Source organism: Anarhichas minor, unplaced genomic scaffold (assembly GCF_050575085.1).
Source record: "Anarhichas minor isolate MPS153535 unplaced genomic scaffold, ASM5057508v1 ptg000096l, whole genome shotgun sequence".
Taxonomy (NCBI): domain Eukaryota; kingdom Metazoa; phylum Chordata; class Actinopteri; order Perciformes; family Anarhichadidae; genus Anarhichas; species Anarhichas minor.
This window is the reverse complement of record NW_027466542.1, coordinates 529,923-545,000: the sequence shown is the minus strand read 5'-3', so window position 1 is coordinate 545,000 and position 15,078 is coordinate 529,923. Positions and strand designations below refer to the sequence as shown.

General features: G+C 42.6%; 1 protein-coding gene across 4 annotated transcripts in view; it reads right to left on the bottom strand.

Annotated features, from left to right (window-relative positions):
* The window catches only part of pik3r3b (phosphoinositide-3-kinase, regulatory subunit 3b (gamma)), a 175,247-nt gene that overhangs the window by 4,198 nt on the left and 155,971 nt on the right, over positions 1-15,078 (bottom strand). For 3 of the 4 annotated variants that reach the window (XM_076082582.1, XM_076082583.1, XM_076082584.1), the window contains exon 8: positions 456-591. In XM_076082582.1, coding sequence (XP_075938697.1) covers positions 456-591 — 136 coding nt within the window. Of the gene's footprint in view, positions 1-455; positions 592-8,378; positions 8,882-15,078 lie in introns of those variants that run through there. The other variant, XM_076082585.1, reaches the window with a different exon arrangement.

The following is a 15,078-nucleotide window of genomic DNA, read 5'->3' as shown; positions in this document are numbered from 1 at the left end:
GTTATAGTCCAAGTATGTGTGGATTGTGGCTGAGCACTAACCTGCACTTAGGAGGGTAAGGCAGTGACAAAAGCCTCAAAAGCTCAGACTCATCACTTTTACGTTACAAAAACACTGATTTTATGAAAAGGATTTCTGTTGATGTTCTGAAACTCAACTCCAAGGACACTGGGAAGTTTGAGGACTGGACTATATCAAGAATCAGGACGTATATCTTTAAAGTATTCACTGAAACTTTAGAATAAAGTGTAAACCACACAAACATGAATACATCACCCTTTGTAACAGACGTTTTGGTGATTTACGGGATCAGATTTAGATTTTTCAATTTAAAATATTTTAAAAATATTTGCTATTTAATGCCAATAATTTGAGCGTAAAACAAACAACTCATTTGAACATTATCGGTTGATATAGTAGATAGGTACAATCTGCTCAGTCGCTATGTGTGTTACCTGGATATGTCGCCCCAGTACCACTCGGCCTCTTGCAGTGAGCCTCCCGCTCCTCCGTCCTTGGTGCCGTTGCTGCTGCCCCCTCCCAACCCGACGGAGCAGGGCTGCTGTGGCTTTGCCGGCTTCGGAGGAAGAGCTGGAGGAGAGAAAGAGGCAATATGTTACTATTGGGGAAAAAAAGAAGAGCTGGTGTACATGCACTGTGTAACTTGAACTTTGCTGTAGAAAACCCCCCCGAGGTCAACCACCCATCCATGACTGCTGATGGAGAGGAAGCGAAGCAGTGTAACTACTCTCCCCATATTTCATTACTTTACAGCGGCGTGCGACCAATTACACCAGAAGAGGCTGGGGAATGTTTTCCATTCATCCCCAAACATGCACACACACACTTCATATGCAAATTGTAACACAGCAGCTGTTTTTTTTTTTACACCACACAAATGCTGGAGCGGTGCAGTTGGTGAGCGTGTTGCTATTAAACACACAGGCCCAACAGTGGAATGACAAGTACAGCCCATACATCATCACAGTAATTATTCTGTCATAAAGCACATGCAACACACACACACACGAGCCTGTGAGGCGTTTTAGGTCCTGAGGAGGAGAAGGAAGTTTGTTACGACTGCCAACACCTTTGTTTTCATGGAGGTTCTCTCGTCCACCGAGCGGCTGCAGGGAAACCTCCCGTTAATCATCCGTCGTTGATATCATAGCAGATGATGTTAAACTTGACTCTTCTGGTTTGTAACTCGGCGTTGCTGGCTAGGTTCACTCGTTAAAGTGACTAATGGATGATTGTGCTAGCCTAGTTATAAAAAGGATTTTTTTAAAACAATACACGTTAGCATTTTCTGTTTTTCTCAAGAGTTAATTTTTTCCCACAAAAAGTGCATTGATCTTTGGGGTCAATGTAGCAATCTACAAAATCAGAAATGCACATAGCCAGCTGCGTTTTAAAGTCTGAAGGTAGATTCAGCATGAATGCTAACAGCGTTACCAGGCCTGTTGGGATAATTATCGGAGTATGGTACCATATATGGACATGACCTCAATCATTTTTACTGACATCGACATTTCCCTTTGTCATTACACGCAGTGCGCAGACACTGCACTTTTTATTTATAGAGCTCAAGAGTCAACAGTTATTTCTGTTTTATCGGTTTATGCTAATATCATTATACCAATGGCATAAAATGGTCTACAAATGTCGTTTTCGGGACAGGCCTAAGCATAACAAACACAAGTACTTGTTTGCTGCCATGCTGTGTGCAAACAGAGAGCTAGCCTGAATATGACCCACAGTACCAAGACACACACACCAAGGTTTTTAGAAGTCTCCAGGCACATCTGGATACAGTTTAAGGAACAGCAGTACAATTACTGGAGAGCTCCCATCTCACACACACACACTTTTAGCTCTGGTTTAGACATTGGTATAAATTGTCACACAGTTTAAAAAGGGGGCTGAGGGCCCCATAACCACCAGAGGGCCATAACACTAGCTAATGTGTAGTACGTTATTTAACATATTTAAATGTCCACATAAAACTAGATTATAGATCATGATCCTCTTTGTTACGTAACAATCTCCACCTGCTGTCTTATAGTGGTGTGATTTCAGTTACTACAGGACATTGTGTGTTATGAGCAGTGAAACAGTCTGAATTACAAAAACAACAGCCAGCAGCCTTGGACCTTTTGCTCACTTCATGATGTGAAGACCTCATCAAATAGGTTGGCCTGCTAGTAAAAAAAAAAAAGATTGGTACACACACACCAAGAGCAGATGAGTAACAGTGGCATCTCTTCTTCCTCTCCTGTTCTTTGTTCTCCTTCAACCTGCTCTCTCTTCCTCCCTCTCTCTCACATCACCACAGCAGTCAGTTACTGCAGCCAAAGCTGTCATTCTGCAGCTGCACTGTTCCCCTCTGTCTTCACACACACACACACACACACACACACACACACACACACACACACACACACACACACACACACACACACACACACACACACACACACACACACACACACACACACACACACACACACACACACACACACACACACACACACACACACACACACACACACACACACACAATTAAAAAGGTAACAAAGAAGAACACTGCTATAACAGAAATGCACTGTGTGTTAGCATGTTGCTCCCAGTGTGCAAGTACATGGACCCCACAACGTAGAGCATCATAAAGGACAATAGATTGGCCCTTTGTCATCTTCATTAACAATTATTCTAATCTTTTTTTTTTAAGGTTTAATTGATGTCTCAATAAAATGTTAAACATCTTAAATTTGCTGAAGTCATTTGAGCAAAAGTTAAAGGACTACATCAGTAACAATAAGATAAAAATGCATAAGTTTAACCAGCAAAATGACCCTTTGTTGCAAAGGTCCATTGGGAACTTGAAGCATTAAATCAAGCAGAGTGGGTGACCTCTGCAGCATTGATGGGGCCGAACCCTCCCACTCACTGGACAACGCTCGTGATGAGCCGGCTCCTTCAGACCTCTGTCCTGCTTAAAACAAGTCAAACTCACTAATGACAACCATCCTGCTGAAGAGGACAGAGTCTGAACACGTCAGGAAATATGAGAACTCACACAAATGTATTGTTCTAAATCTGTAAAAATTAAGTACACATCTCTCACAACTACTGCGAGGGAGCAAGAGGGATGGTGAACAAAGGCAGCCTGCCTCCTCCCTCCCCAGACAAAGGAGCCACACACACACACACACACACACACACACACACACACACACACACACACACACACACACACACACACACACACACACACACACACACACACACACACACACACACACACACACACACACACACACACACACACACACACACACACACACACACACACACACACACACACGTGACAGCGCGGTAACAAAGATCTTTACTGCAACACGAGTTTACATGCAGAGACATTACGACATACACTGCAGAACTTAAGCAAAAACACTCAAAGCACGTGAAAGTGAATGAACCGTTCCGGAGAAATCTGCTCCTCGATCTGTGCTATTTCCACGACTTTACATGTGGACAAAGTGAGGAGCTGCAGGTGGCGTGTGTGAGCAGTTTGTGGGTGTGTACCAGCGTCACACACACACCTCACACATGGAGATGCTCTACAGCGCAAGACTCTTCAGCTTTTTAAATCAGAATCCAGATTGCTGCAACATTAGACATATCCAGAGCCATTTCTATTTGTGTCTGAGCAACAATTCAAAATGTAAAAAAATATTAATTTACAACATACAGAGCAAAACAGCAAATTCTCACATTTGAGAGACTGGGACCCGATAGCAATTGTTATTTTTGCTATACAAGCAACTTTCTGTGGATCGACTTATCATTGCAGCACTAATTCCCCAAATTGTCGAGTACAAAAGCAAACTCAGCAACAGAGAAACAAGGAAGACAAACGTACGCACACACACACACACTCTGAAAGTGTTAAGTCATGTGCTGCAAGAAGAATCAAAGAGGGGACTGCAACAGCATAAAAGAGGACAAATATGAAAAAGAAAGTGTGAAACTAGTCAACATTGCAAATGAATGTACACAGATTGGAGGAGGAAAAGTGAAGTATGAGAAAGAGAAGACAAACAAAGGCAGTGACAAAAGAGAAAATACACCAAAAGATCAAATTGGTCTCTGAGCCTACCGTCCTCAATCATCGCACTCTCTGTTAGCTGCATGCTGTCACTCGTCTCAGCTGATTCCCTCCTCCTCTCTCTCTCTCACACTCACTCACTGTCCCCCTCTCTCTCCTCCTCCTCTACCTCCTCCTCCTCCTCCTCCTCCACCTCCTCTTGCTCTCTGCTCAGTCAGACTGAAGAAAAGAGTAGAGCGAGGCTGCTCCTAAAAGACAGCCGATGCTCTGACTAATCCCTGCATAGAGGCCCGCCCCCTCGGCCAATCAGGCCGCAGCGAGGGGGGCGTGCCTCTCGATAGAAAGAAAGAAAAGGAGGGGGGCGGAGCTACCCGGTGGTATATCAATTCCTTCTGGGACACCACACACACACACACGCGCGCACACGCACACGCACACGCACACAATCAACAGGTCGTCTCCTATTAAACACAGGGTGACTCGCAGCTCAACGTGTGTTTAAGAGTCTCATTTAAACACACAACTAAAGACATATACGCAGTGATCTAACAAATTAGCTCAAACAGTCCATAACTTAATAGATATTAAATTTACAATGGTATAAAAACAGAGAAAAACTGCAAATCCTCACATTTGAGCAGCTGCAACCAAAGGATGCTTGGTCTTTTTTTTGGAAACATCAAACCTTTTGGGACAAAACGTGAACACACAGCCCAAACCAATGAGCCAGCTGCCAGACCACTAAAATAAATAGCACTTATCAAGTCAAATTATTTCACACCCTCACATTTTCTTAAAATTTCCCCCCGACAATTCCAAAATTTGACTCAACATCTGCTTTTATGTTCGCGGAGGAAGACCGTGTGATACGTGATCCGTGTGGTTGAAAGCTCTGAAAGAAGGCAGTAAGTGGACCTTGAGTCGGGATTCTTTTGTCAAACAACTACACTAATGCGGATTCTGTAATAGTTTTAGCCCATATGAGGTTTGGTTTAGCGTGTGCTTCGTTAATGTGCAGATTATGATCCTGATACAAAGCTCTATTCACTCAGTGACATATGGACAGGATAACAAGCTCTTATGGACGACATGTCAATCTGATCCTACGAATGGTCATTACGTCCTTCATGTGAAGAGGCTTTGACATCTCCGCTGTGCATGTCCTTTATGTCAAGAGAGGCGGGTCTATACTGCTGGTTCTGCATATTTTAGCCCAGGTAACAATTAAAAAAAATAAAATAAAAAAATCAAAGTTGGCACTGTGCTTACATTAGTTAATCCACCACAGTAACATTTCTTTGATCACTTGTACTAAATCTGTTCCTCCAATGTAATTTTCCTTCTGAAGGCGAGTGCACCCATGTAGAAAAATCGATTACAATCTGGTCCTCATAGACTAATGCAGGGCTGGTTGATAGATCACGATATTAACAGCAACATTGTTCCAATATATATATATCACAATATGGCCAATTTGGGCAAATTATAGTTACATATATTGAAATTGATGCTCAATGCACAAAATCATTTAAAACAACACAATATGATCATATCATCACTGACCACAACTGACTATGGACCTTAAGGAGCAATTAGTTTGTTATTCACCGAACAAAAAAAGCAGCTCTACTGCTTGTACTGTTGTCAAAGTAACAATACTGTTGCATGGGAATAATCTGTGATAGAAATGCAGACTGTGATAAAGAGGACGTTTCAAGCCTGTGCATGTTGGTCTTTATGCTGGGTAGATGTGAATAGAAGCTAGCTGGAGGGAGGGAGGAATGGGAAGTGATGTGCAGTACATGGGAGTCGCTGTAAATGAAGCAAAGACATGCAGAAACCTCTGGCATGGTCCTTTAACAATAATGTCACAGTGATTTTCCATCGGAAGACGAGACTCATCGTGCACCCCACATCCACAGATGCACATGTACACACACACACACCATCCATTACACACAGATACACACACTATAACCATCATTGAGGCTTCCGCGATTCAACTCAAGCGCAATACATAATCTCTTCTGCGGGACGCTTGTCATCTATTCTCCCTACGTCTCTTCATCATCATCCCTTCTTCCCTCTGTCGCTTCTCCCGCTTCTCCTCGTCTCTCACCCTCTCTCGCGTCTCCTTAGCTCTTTAGATTAGATGTCGGTTATGTCAAAACAAAGACACACGAGGAGCAGACAGGATGAGCTCATTCAGGCAAAAGGGGTGACTCGTGCACACACACACACACACACAAAGACCCATAATAGTATAAAACACACTGCAGGTATGAGCTAGAGATAAAAGTGTATCTGCATTGTCAAAAAGATAGATTTTCCAAAAGTACAAAATGCTATATATATATATATATATAGTCTTTGCGGATTGCATTATTCACAGCATGGAGGGAGCACAATTGCTCATTAAGCTGGGATGAAATGTTGCTTCTTTATACATTACTCTTTGTCAACCATGACAATGACCCTATGGGTGAAAGAATGAATGAATAGCTCCGGGTGCTATATAAGCAAAGGTCCAGCGGCAGTTAAGTGTGTGAATCGCCAGTAAAAAGCCAGTGTGTTGCAGTCACACATCCGACGCATCGAGTCCGAGCACTGTCCATTCACTCTACTGTAGCTCCAACACAATGACTGTCAAGCAGAGAGAGAGAAAGACAGAGACAAAAAAAAACGCCAGACACGGAAGAAAGAAAGACAATCGATGCCTCTCTCGTTCGGTCGGGAGGTCTCCCCCCCCCAAAAAAAGGAGGAGTTAACTTTAAAAGGAGCAGAAAGAGGAAAGTGGAGACACTGCACCAGTCCACTTCACATGGACTTCAACACACCTCAAAATAAAAGCAGCAACAAAGCACTTCAGGTTTTCACGAACGCACCAGAAAAATGAAGCTGTGCATGCAACAAATTCTCATAACTTCACATAAAGCTGAAAACACCATCCTACAGTTTAAATCAGTGTATTCTAATGCTTGAAATACTTTTGTTTGATAAAGCCTCTTCACCTTAGGAGATTTTTTTATTTTTTTTTAAATGCATCATCTCTGCAACATGCCAAAGATAGGACACAATGCTGCACTTCATGGTGGCTGCAGAATATACAGCACATCTCAATGGATAAATGGGGAGGAGAGAGAGAGAGAGAGAGAGAGAGAGAGAAAGGAGGGGAGAGGAGGGGGGAAAAGGGACAGAGCTACCGGGCAAACTGCATTCAACAGCGCCTCCTGGAAACAACACAACGTCCCACATCTGAGCCATGATCCATTCAGCGCACCAGGGGGAGAAAAGAGAGAGAGAGGGGGGAGGGTAGGAGTCAAATGACACGGGCACAATTGCCGAGCAATTATTGAATGGAGGCAGGAATGAATGTAACATATTGAATTCTGGGTGACAGTTTGCTAGAGATGGGGAGAAAGATACGTATAAATGCACGTCAGTAATGGATGTTATGATTATGAAACGCTCGGGACTTTATATTCCCCGTTCCCCTTTCTGTTCTCGGTGTCCCATCCCCCCTTGTCCGTCGTCGGCATCGGACAGAGCTAATTTCGGGGTGATTCGGTTTCATTTAGAGTTTGATTGTGCAGAAACGTGAATAACAGAAAATGAAATATGCAGGTAGTTGGAGAAATCAGAGACTGGCTTCAAGAATGAAACTCGGCTGCAAAGAACTGCGTTGGTGTTTTTTTTGGGCTTTTTAGTCCAAAATAATTTGGGCTGCGATGTCTGCCATCGTTGTCATTTATTTACCAGCACGCATTATATGCAGATGGTCAGAGGAGGATATCGGCTACCTCTGTTTACAGACTACATGGGACTATTGTCTCCTAAATGAGTCTGCGAGTGCAGCTTAGGAGAGCTGCAGCCACTGTGTCACAGCAGAAATATGCATATATACATCTACACAGGCGCATTAATGCTACAACGGGTGCACTGGAGAGCAAGAAACACAAAGTCAAATGAGTTTAAAGCATTGTCATCGGTGCCGAAAACTGTCATTTAACAGTTAAATCCTTTAATAAAAAAAAAAAAAAAAAAAAAAAAAAAAAAAAAAAACTAAATGAGCAGACACAAGTGAAATCACTCGAGAAACGACGACCTGGATGTCGGCAGGGACCCATACAGTCTGGACCGCCGGGGGACAGGATGTAACGTTACGCTTTAAAACTTTCCGACGATTTGAACGGACACCAAACACAACACCTCTCCAGCACAACTTTCAATGTCCGATATTAGGCTCTGCCGTCACAGGCCTCCTTACCTGGCGGCTGGTCCATCTCCAGATAGAAGATCAGCTCTGTGGAGTAGGGCATCGTCACGTCCCTCCAGTCTCCTTCCTCACCGGCTTTCTCCGTGGTCCAATCTGTATTATACATTGCTTGCGTGTGGCTTAACCTGACACTCTTTCTCCACGAAACGGGTAAGAACAAAACCGTAAAAAATGCGAACGGCTGGCAAAAGCAAACCGACGTATTAAAAACTCGATTGGATAAGCTAATCTATCTATCTATCTATCTACTTAGAAGTCTTCTATCTGAATTCCGGCTTCAGACTGGAATAAATAGACGAACTGTGTACAAAAAGCACTGCTCCCTCCGACATAATAATAGAGTTAATAACTTGGGGCTCTTCATGAAGGCCCTCTATATGTGTATATGTACACATATATATAAAAGCGTCCTTTAAACGGTGGAAAGTAGATGCCAGCTCTACATTTCAGTCCCCTCTCCTTTTCCGCCGCTGGTGCCGCCGGCTTGCTAGCTTCATTTTAAGAAGAGCACTGACAAGAGGAGGCTGGCTGAGGCTGACAACGGCTGGGACGAACCACTACGCCGAAATATACGGGGGGGAGGGGGGATTTGACTTCCCTAACTGTGATACACCAAAACGAAATACAAATAGATCCTTGTTGTAGTGGATATTGACAACGTGTACCAGCTAGTAAACATTACTCTTATCTAACCTATTCATTCCGCTCACACGTTCTGCCTGTATTGTATTAATACAACCCCCCCTCCCCCCCTTGGTTGGACTCTTTCTTTCCCAGGCACGACGCTGACAGAGCCTCTTTGCGCAAACTCAGAAGCTGCATTTGAAAGCCAATAGGGAAATGACTTCAGCCTCTGAAGAGCAACTTACAAATTCTGTGGTTTTCCAGTCAGATCCTTACCTTCCTGCTGCCTGGCTGTATGTAACTACAAACTACTGGCTGCTACTGCAGACTATGGCAGTGTTTTTGCATGTTTAGCCCACTTTTTTTACAAATTACATGTTTTACGTTTTCCCAAAGCAAACCTAAATGTTTTTACATTTGTGAATGTGCTTTTTATACCATACAACCAAACCAACAATAAATTGATCCTATTTACAAGTATTGTGTGTGTATCTAAAAGCCAGATACATCTTATTCTTCTGTGAAATAGAGCAAAGAGATTGTTGTCCAAAAATACATTAAGCCACACTCTTGCACATGTTCCTTCATTACCATGAACGGACACACACACACACACACACACACACACACACACACACACACACACACACACACACACACACACACACACACACACACACACACACACACACACACACACACACACACACACAAAAGTTTATTTGACTCAATCCCACATTCACCATCCTGCTGCCCCAAATACTCATAAGAGCACCAAATGTAGATTAATCCACTGATGGACAGAGTTCAATATATGCACTGTTTGCTACACATTACAGTGCCCATGCTGTTTTAGGAAATTACAGAGCCTTTTAAAAAAATGGAACAATGCATGTTCCATAGGAACCAATGAAATTTGTTGATAATAACAAAATATTAAATAATGCCAACCTGGATACTCCCCAAATGAATCCACCATTTCAGCAGCATTAGCATGCAAAATGACACAAATGGTGGAATAAACAAATCAAGCATGTTTCAAGTTGATTTTCATGCCATGGTGAAATGATTTCAAGCAATGGCCCACTGAAAGGTAAGGAAAACATAAAAAAAACCAATCACTGCAATGTGTTTTGGATCATGATTAGTGTAAAACATTAAATAAACTATCACATGGTAATTAGCTTTCCGACAAAAGTCACCCTAATGTCCTTTTCCACTGCAGCGATGTGTCCGGGGCTAGAGTTTGTTTGTTCAGTGGGCTTGTTTAACTCTAGCTGAGGAACATTTTCTGTTTACAACATGAACCAAGCCCCCTACAGTGAGGTAAGTAGTTACAATAAATGATATAGTCTCTTAAACATACGCTTAGGGATGCTAGAGAGGTGTAAACATGTATTTAAGAAGCCTATAATACAGGGATTACTGCACACACACGCACACATCAAAACACACACCTGCTAAAATGGATATTATGCATTTACGGGATTGTAGGACCAATGTATCGTACATCGGGCTGACTCAAATAGCTGGTGAGAATGGGGCCGACCTATAAAATTCTATTCTATTTTATACACGCTATATATTTGCTTTAGAACATTTGGAAAGCCATGTTTAAGTCAAGCCTGAATGACTCCACCCACTTCCACACAGTGACGCATACAGCTTAATCAAACATTGGTATCAGATCTGTATCGGCCGATACCCAAATCCCAGATATCTGTCTCGGGACTGAACAAGTTGTCTGGTGCTTCCCTAATGTATGGCTCCTCATTCTTTGACAAGATATTTTTGAAGCTGCTATCATCAATATTCTAATCTTTACAATGGATCAAATGACCACACTTTATGGGAAAGATGTCCCTCGTAGTGACAAACGCACAGATAATTATCACCTGACTCTGCAGTTCTAAGAGCTTTACAGTGTCTTTGAGCTCATTGTTTTAATTTGACTGTTTGGATTCACTCTCACCGCTTTCATGGCGCTGTTTTTCGGTCGAAGCAGGCAGCTATTCTCAGCAAGAAAAAAGCTATTAAACCAGAGCGTATGCTGCTCAGCACCAAACAGCAGACACACACAGTTAACGACTATATATAGCGAAGAAAGTGGAACACATATCGCAGCTAAAGAGCCAGACTTATATTATACTATTATAGATAATGTTGCCAAGTGTCTGTTCTATTCAAAATCAGGCAACATTTTTCTAACAAGTTTGTCACATTAACTTAGAAGGTGATCCCAGGTCAGTGTTGTATTCGATGCCCCAAGTGGCCAAACAATCTGTTACTGCAGGTTTATGTAACAGTTAAATCAGTTCTAAAGATCTCCAACTGATCCACAGCACAATCCTCTTTTTCTCTCCTTGCTTCACAGCTCAAGTCGGTTCATAGCAACGGAGCAAAGTCAGATTCAGTGTGACTGGGTCCAGTTAGGATCTAGTTCTATTGCCGTGCGTTTTTGTCAATATGTCTGACACTGGAGTGGATCATCATCACAGGGAAAAAAAAGTGTTTTAAGGCGACTTTTCATTCATTCTCAGGACATCAGGACGCATTGCTGCTCTTTTCGGCTGCACCTGCATGTTAATTGGTATCGGATTATGCTGCTTCCAGTGTCGTGCTCTCTCGCTGCTTGGCTCTATTTGGGTCGACAGCAGTTTAGATGCGGTCTAATAATCCTATGGCCTTTTCGGATGGGACTCTCTGTTTTTTTGAAATGTATTTTTGCATGTCGGGTTTTGGTTGGTTTTCCAGAGGTCTGTTTTTGGAAGAGTTACATATTTTTATTTTCTATGCATATGCGTGTTCTGCATGCACAAACCAAATTGAGATGACAAGTTTGTTTAAGCTGATTAACTCAGGTTTTTTTTTTTGGTGAAAACTGGTAAAACAAAAATAAAATGAACCCATGAGCCTATTACTGCCTCTCTCGGCTTCTATTCCTGTGCCAAGAGCAGAAAGTAGAGCACTTTTAAGATTAGAAAAAAAAAGAAAAAAGAACAATGGCATCATCATAATCAGCTGCCCCAAAAGCACACAGTGGAGACCCAGACTGGCCCAGACCCCCAGTCATCCACATGGTAATCTCCTGTTAACAGCCTAATATCAATACAATATATTCAGATGGGGGCTGCTGCCACCAGTAATTACAGCTGCTCTGTCTATCTATGTGTCTGCCTGGTGTCCTAATTCAGGGAGCAACAATAAATGAAAGGTCTGCTCCCCAATCTGCCATCCATCCATTCTGTCCTCCCTCTACATCCATCCACCCATCCGTCCATCCGTCCGTCCGTTTATCCATTCGTCCGTTCATCCCCCTTTGACTTGACTGTCTCTTCTGTCCATCACAAGATGAGAAGAGAAGGAGGACGCTGGGTTCTCTTTCCCAAATATGAAAAGTTAAAAAAATAGAGGGGAACTCAGCAATGTCAATGTATGGAATCTATTTATTGAAGCAACACACACACACACACACACACACACACACACACACACACACACACACACACACACACACACACACACACACACACACACACACATCATGATTGTGTTTATGTGTGTTTGTGTGTGGTTGTTTCACAGATGGCTCGTGCCGGACACACAGCCCAAAGCTCCTCTCTGTCAAGTGTGTCAAACAGGTTTAATTGCTGCCGCCGCTCTGTGTGTGTGTGTGTGTGTGTGTGTGTGTGTGTGTGTGTGGCTGGGCAGATGGATCCTTAACAATGACACAGGAACTGACTCTGCCCCTCATCATACAAAAGAGAAAGAGAGAGAGAGAGGAAGAAGGAGGGGCAGACAGAGGGAGGAGGACGATGGGAACGGCGGTATTAATCTGCGCTGTCCCCGGCCATCGGCACACTGCTCCCCATTTAACCTCCCCAACAATAGAGCCGAGGCATCAAGTGGCCTATTTGCATAGCGTATGCATAATCACATATGAAGCATAGTCACATATGAATCGACGACTCCAAATACAACTTCAAATTCTGTACGGTTCCAATTCTGTACGTTTCCATCCATGTTTTTAAGTGCATTTTGAATATGCGCATACAAAAAGACAGAATGCCAGAAATAAACAGAAAACGCCAAAATGTCAATAAAACATTTTAAGCTTGGCTGAAGATGCTGGCAAAGTGATTAGGGCAAAAGCAAAATAATGGCTGTCAGAATAAAAAATAATGGAATAAATGCTGATGTTGAGGAACTTGCTTCAGCTTTGTCTTCATTTTGGTACGGCCGTCACTGTTGCGTGCCCCCACTCTGCCAAAAAGACTGCAACACGGTGTGCTACACGGAACCCCAAGTTCGGTCAATCAAAAAAACATAAATGGCCCCCTGCCTCCAGTCTTTATGCTAAGCTAGGCTAACTGCGTCCTGTTCTTAACACACAGACATGAGATTGATGATCCATCTTCTTATTGCACTCTCAAAAGTAAAGCAAATGACCATTATTTCGCAAAATGTTAAGCAATACCTTTCAACTACTCAGCAGAATAGTAAAGTAGTCAGACGTGGCACCAGCTGCACCAGAAACAACACGACACATAATTGGTTAGAGGTTCACACATCAATAATTTAGCACGCTGGAAGGCACCATTGTTCAGGCACACCACTAACTACTTTGGATACTTCGATACATTCTACTGATAATACTTGAAACTGAAATAATAATACTGAAAACATTGCAAATAGGTTTCAGCAGGTTTTCTTGTAAATTCTTCTACTTGTGCAGGTGTGTGTGTGTGTGTGTGGGTGAGAATCAGGTGTTGAGTTTTCCATTTCTGTCGCCATAGAGAGGAAAGCCTCCAGTGAGGCGCTAACAGTGAGGAGCTCTTTTAAGGGGCTTTGAGTACAGACAGAAGCCATGTCTGGAAGCTCATATCCCCTGACACCTACTGAGTTAAATTCAGCGGGGAGGCTTTAAATCATGAAGGCATGTCAAAAGCCAAACTAACATGCAGTTTAACCTCTTCAACTTTGATTTTACGAGACAAAATGGCACCTCGAATAAAACATTTTCCACATTGTGCAACATTACATCAACATCTTGCGTATGGTTGTTCCAACACTTCATTTGCACTATGAAGCTTATATTGAAGGGATATATTAGAACTCAGGACAGGTCATCGCTGCACGGTTCCATGAAACAGAGGCATCTTTCCAAAAAATGAACATAATGTTGAGGCTGAACATGTGGCCATGAATCCTATATTTGAAATCATGGACCCATCTGCTTGTCTATCAGGGTTTTGTCTATCATGTCTGAGCAGAACAAGCAGTTCAGTAAACTAGATGTAATCTGTGAGATTGTGTGTCTGTGTGAGTGTGTGGGAGTGTGCACAGATGTTTCTGCCTGTCTTAAGTTGTGCATTATCTATCTGTGCATGTGTGAAGCACGTTTAAGGTCAAACGCCACCTGTGCCCCAAGCAACTGCTTCCAAAAACCCACATCAGAACACAAGCACAGAATATAATCATTTCACTCCAACGGTCTTTTTTTAGCAGCTATTGTGCTTTGCGAAAATGAGATAGAAAGCCAGATGCCACGAGCAGAGCGACACATGCTGACATGGCTGAACGGAGCCATCGTGACCCTCCAACACCTGTGAACCACCAGCTTATCTGCATTAATGTGTGTGTGAAGTAAGGGGGGGGAACAAATGCTACATTATACAATGATATTCCAGACAAGTGCTCTTCTTTTCCTGTTTCATCATCTAGTCCATGAAGCTGGCTCCATACACAAATTGCTTTTTTTCCCAGTTTGGTATCGAAGAACTTGACTGAGTCGTGACCTTAAACACATCCAACACTTGTGGCATGACAAATGATGCTATTGTGGCTGAATGGGTTAAAAGCCTGACATCACAAGAGTGAAGGCTATGGGCTGGGCGATAAAACAATCTCGAAATATTATTTCTTGATAAAATCTTTCATGATAATGAAGATACATTTATGTACTTTATTTTCAACAGTTATTTTTGAATCCGTTTTCTTCTACTCGCGAAAACACTAGACGAACAGCCGATACGTTGTAGCCTCCGCCGTAGACGTACATTTATGA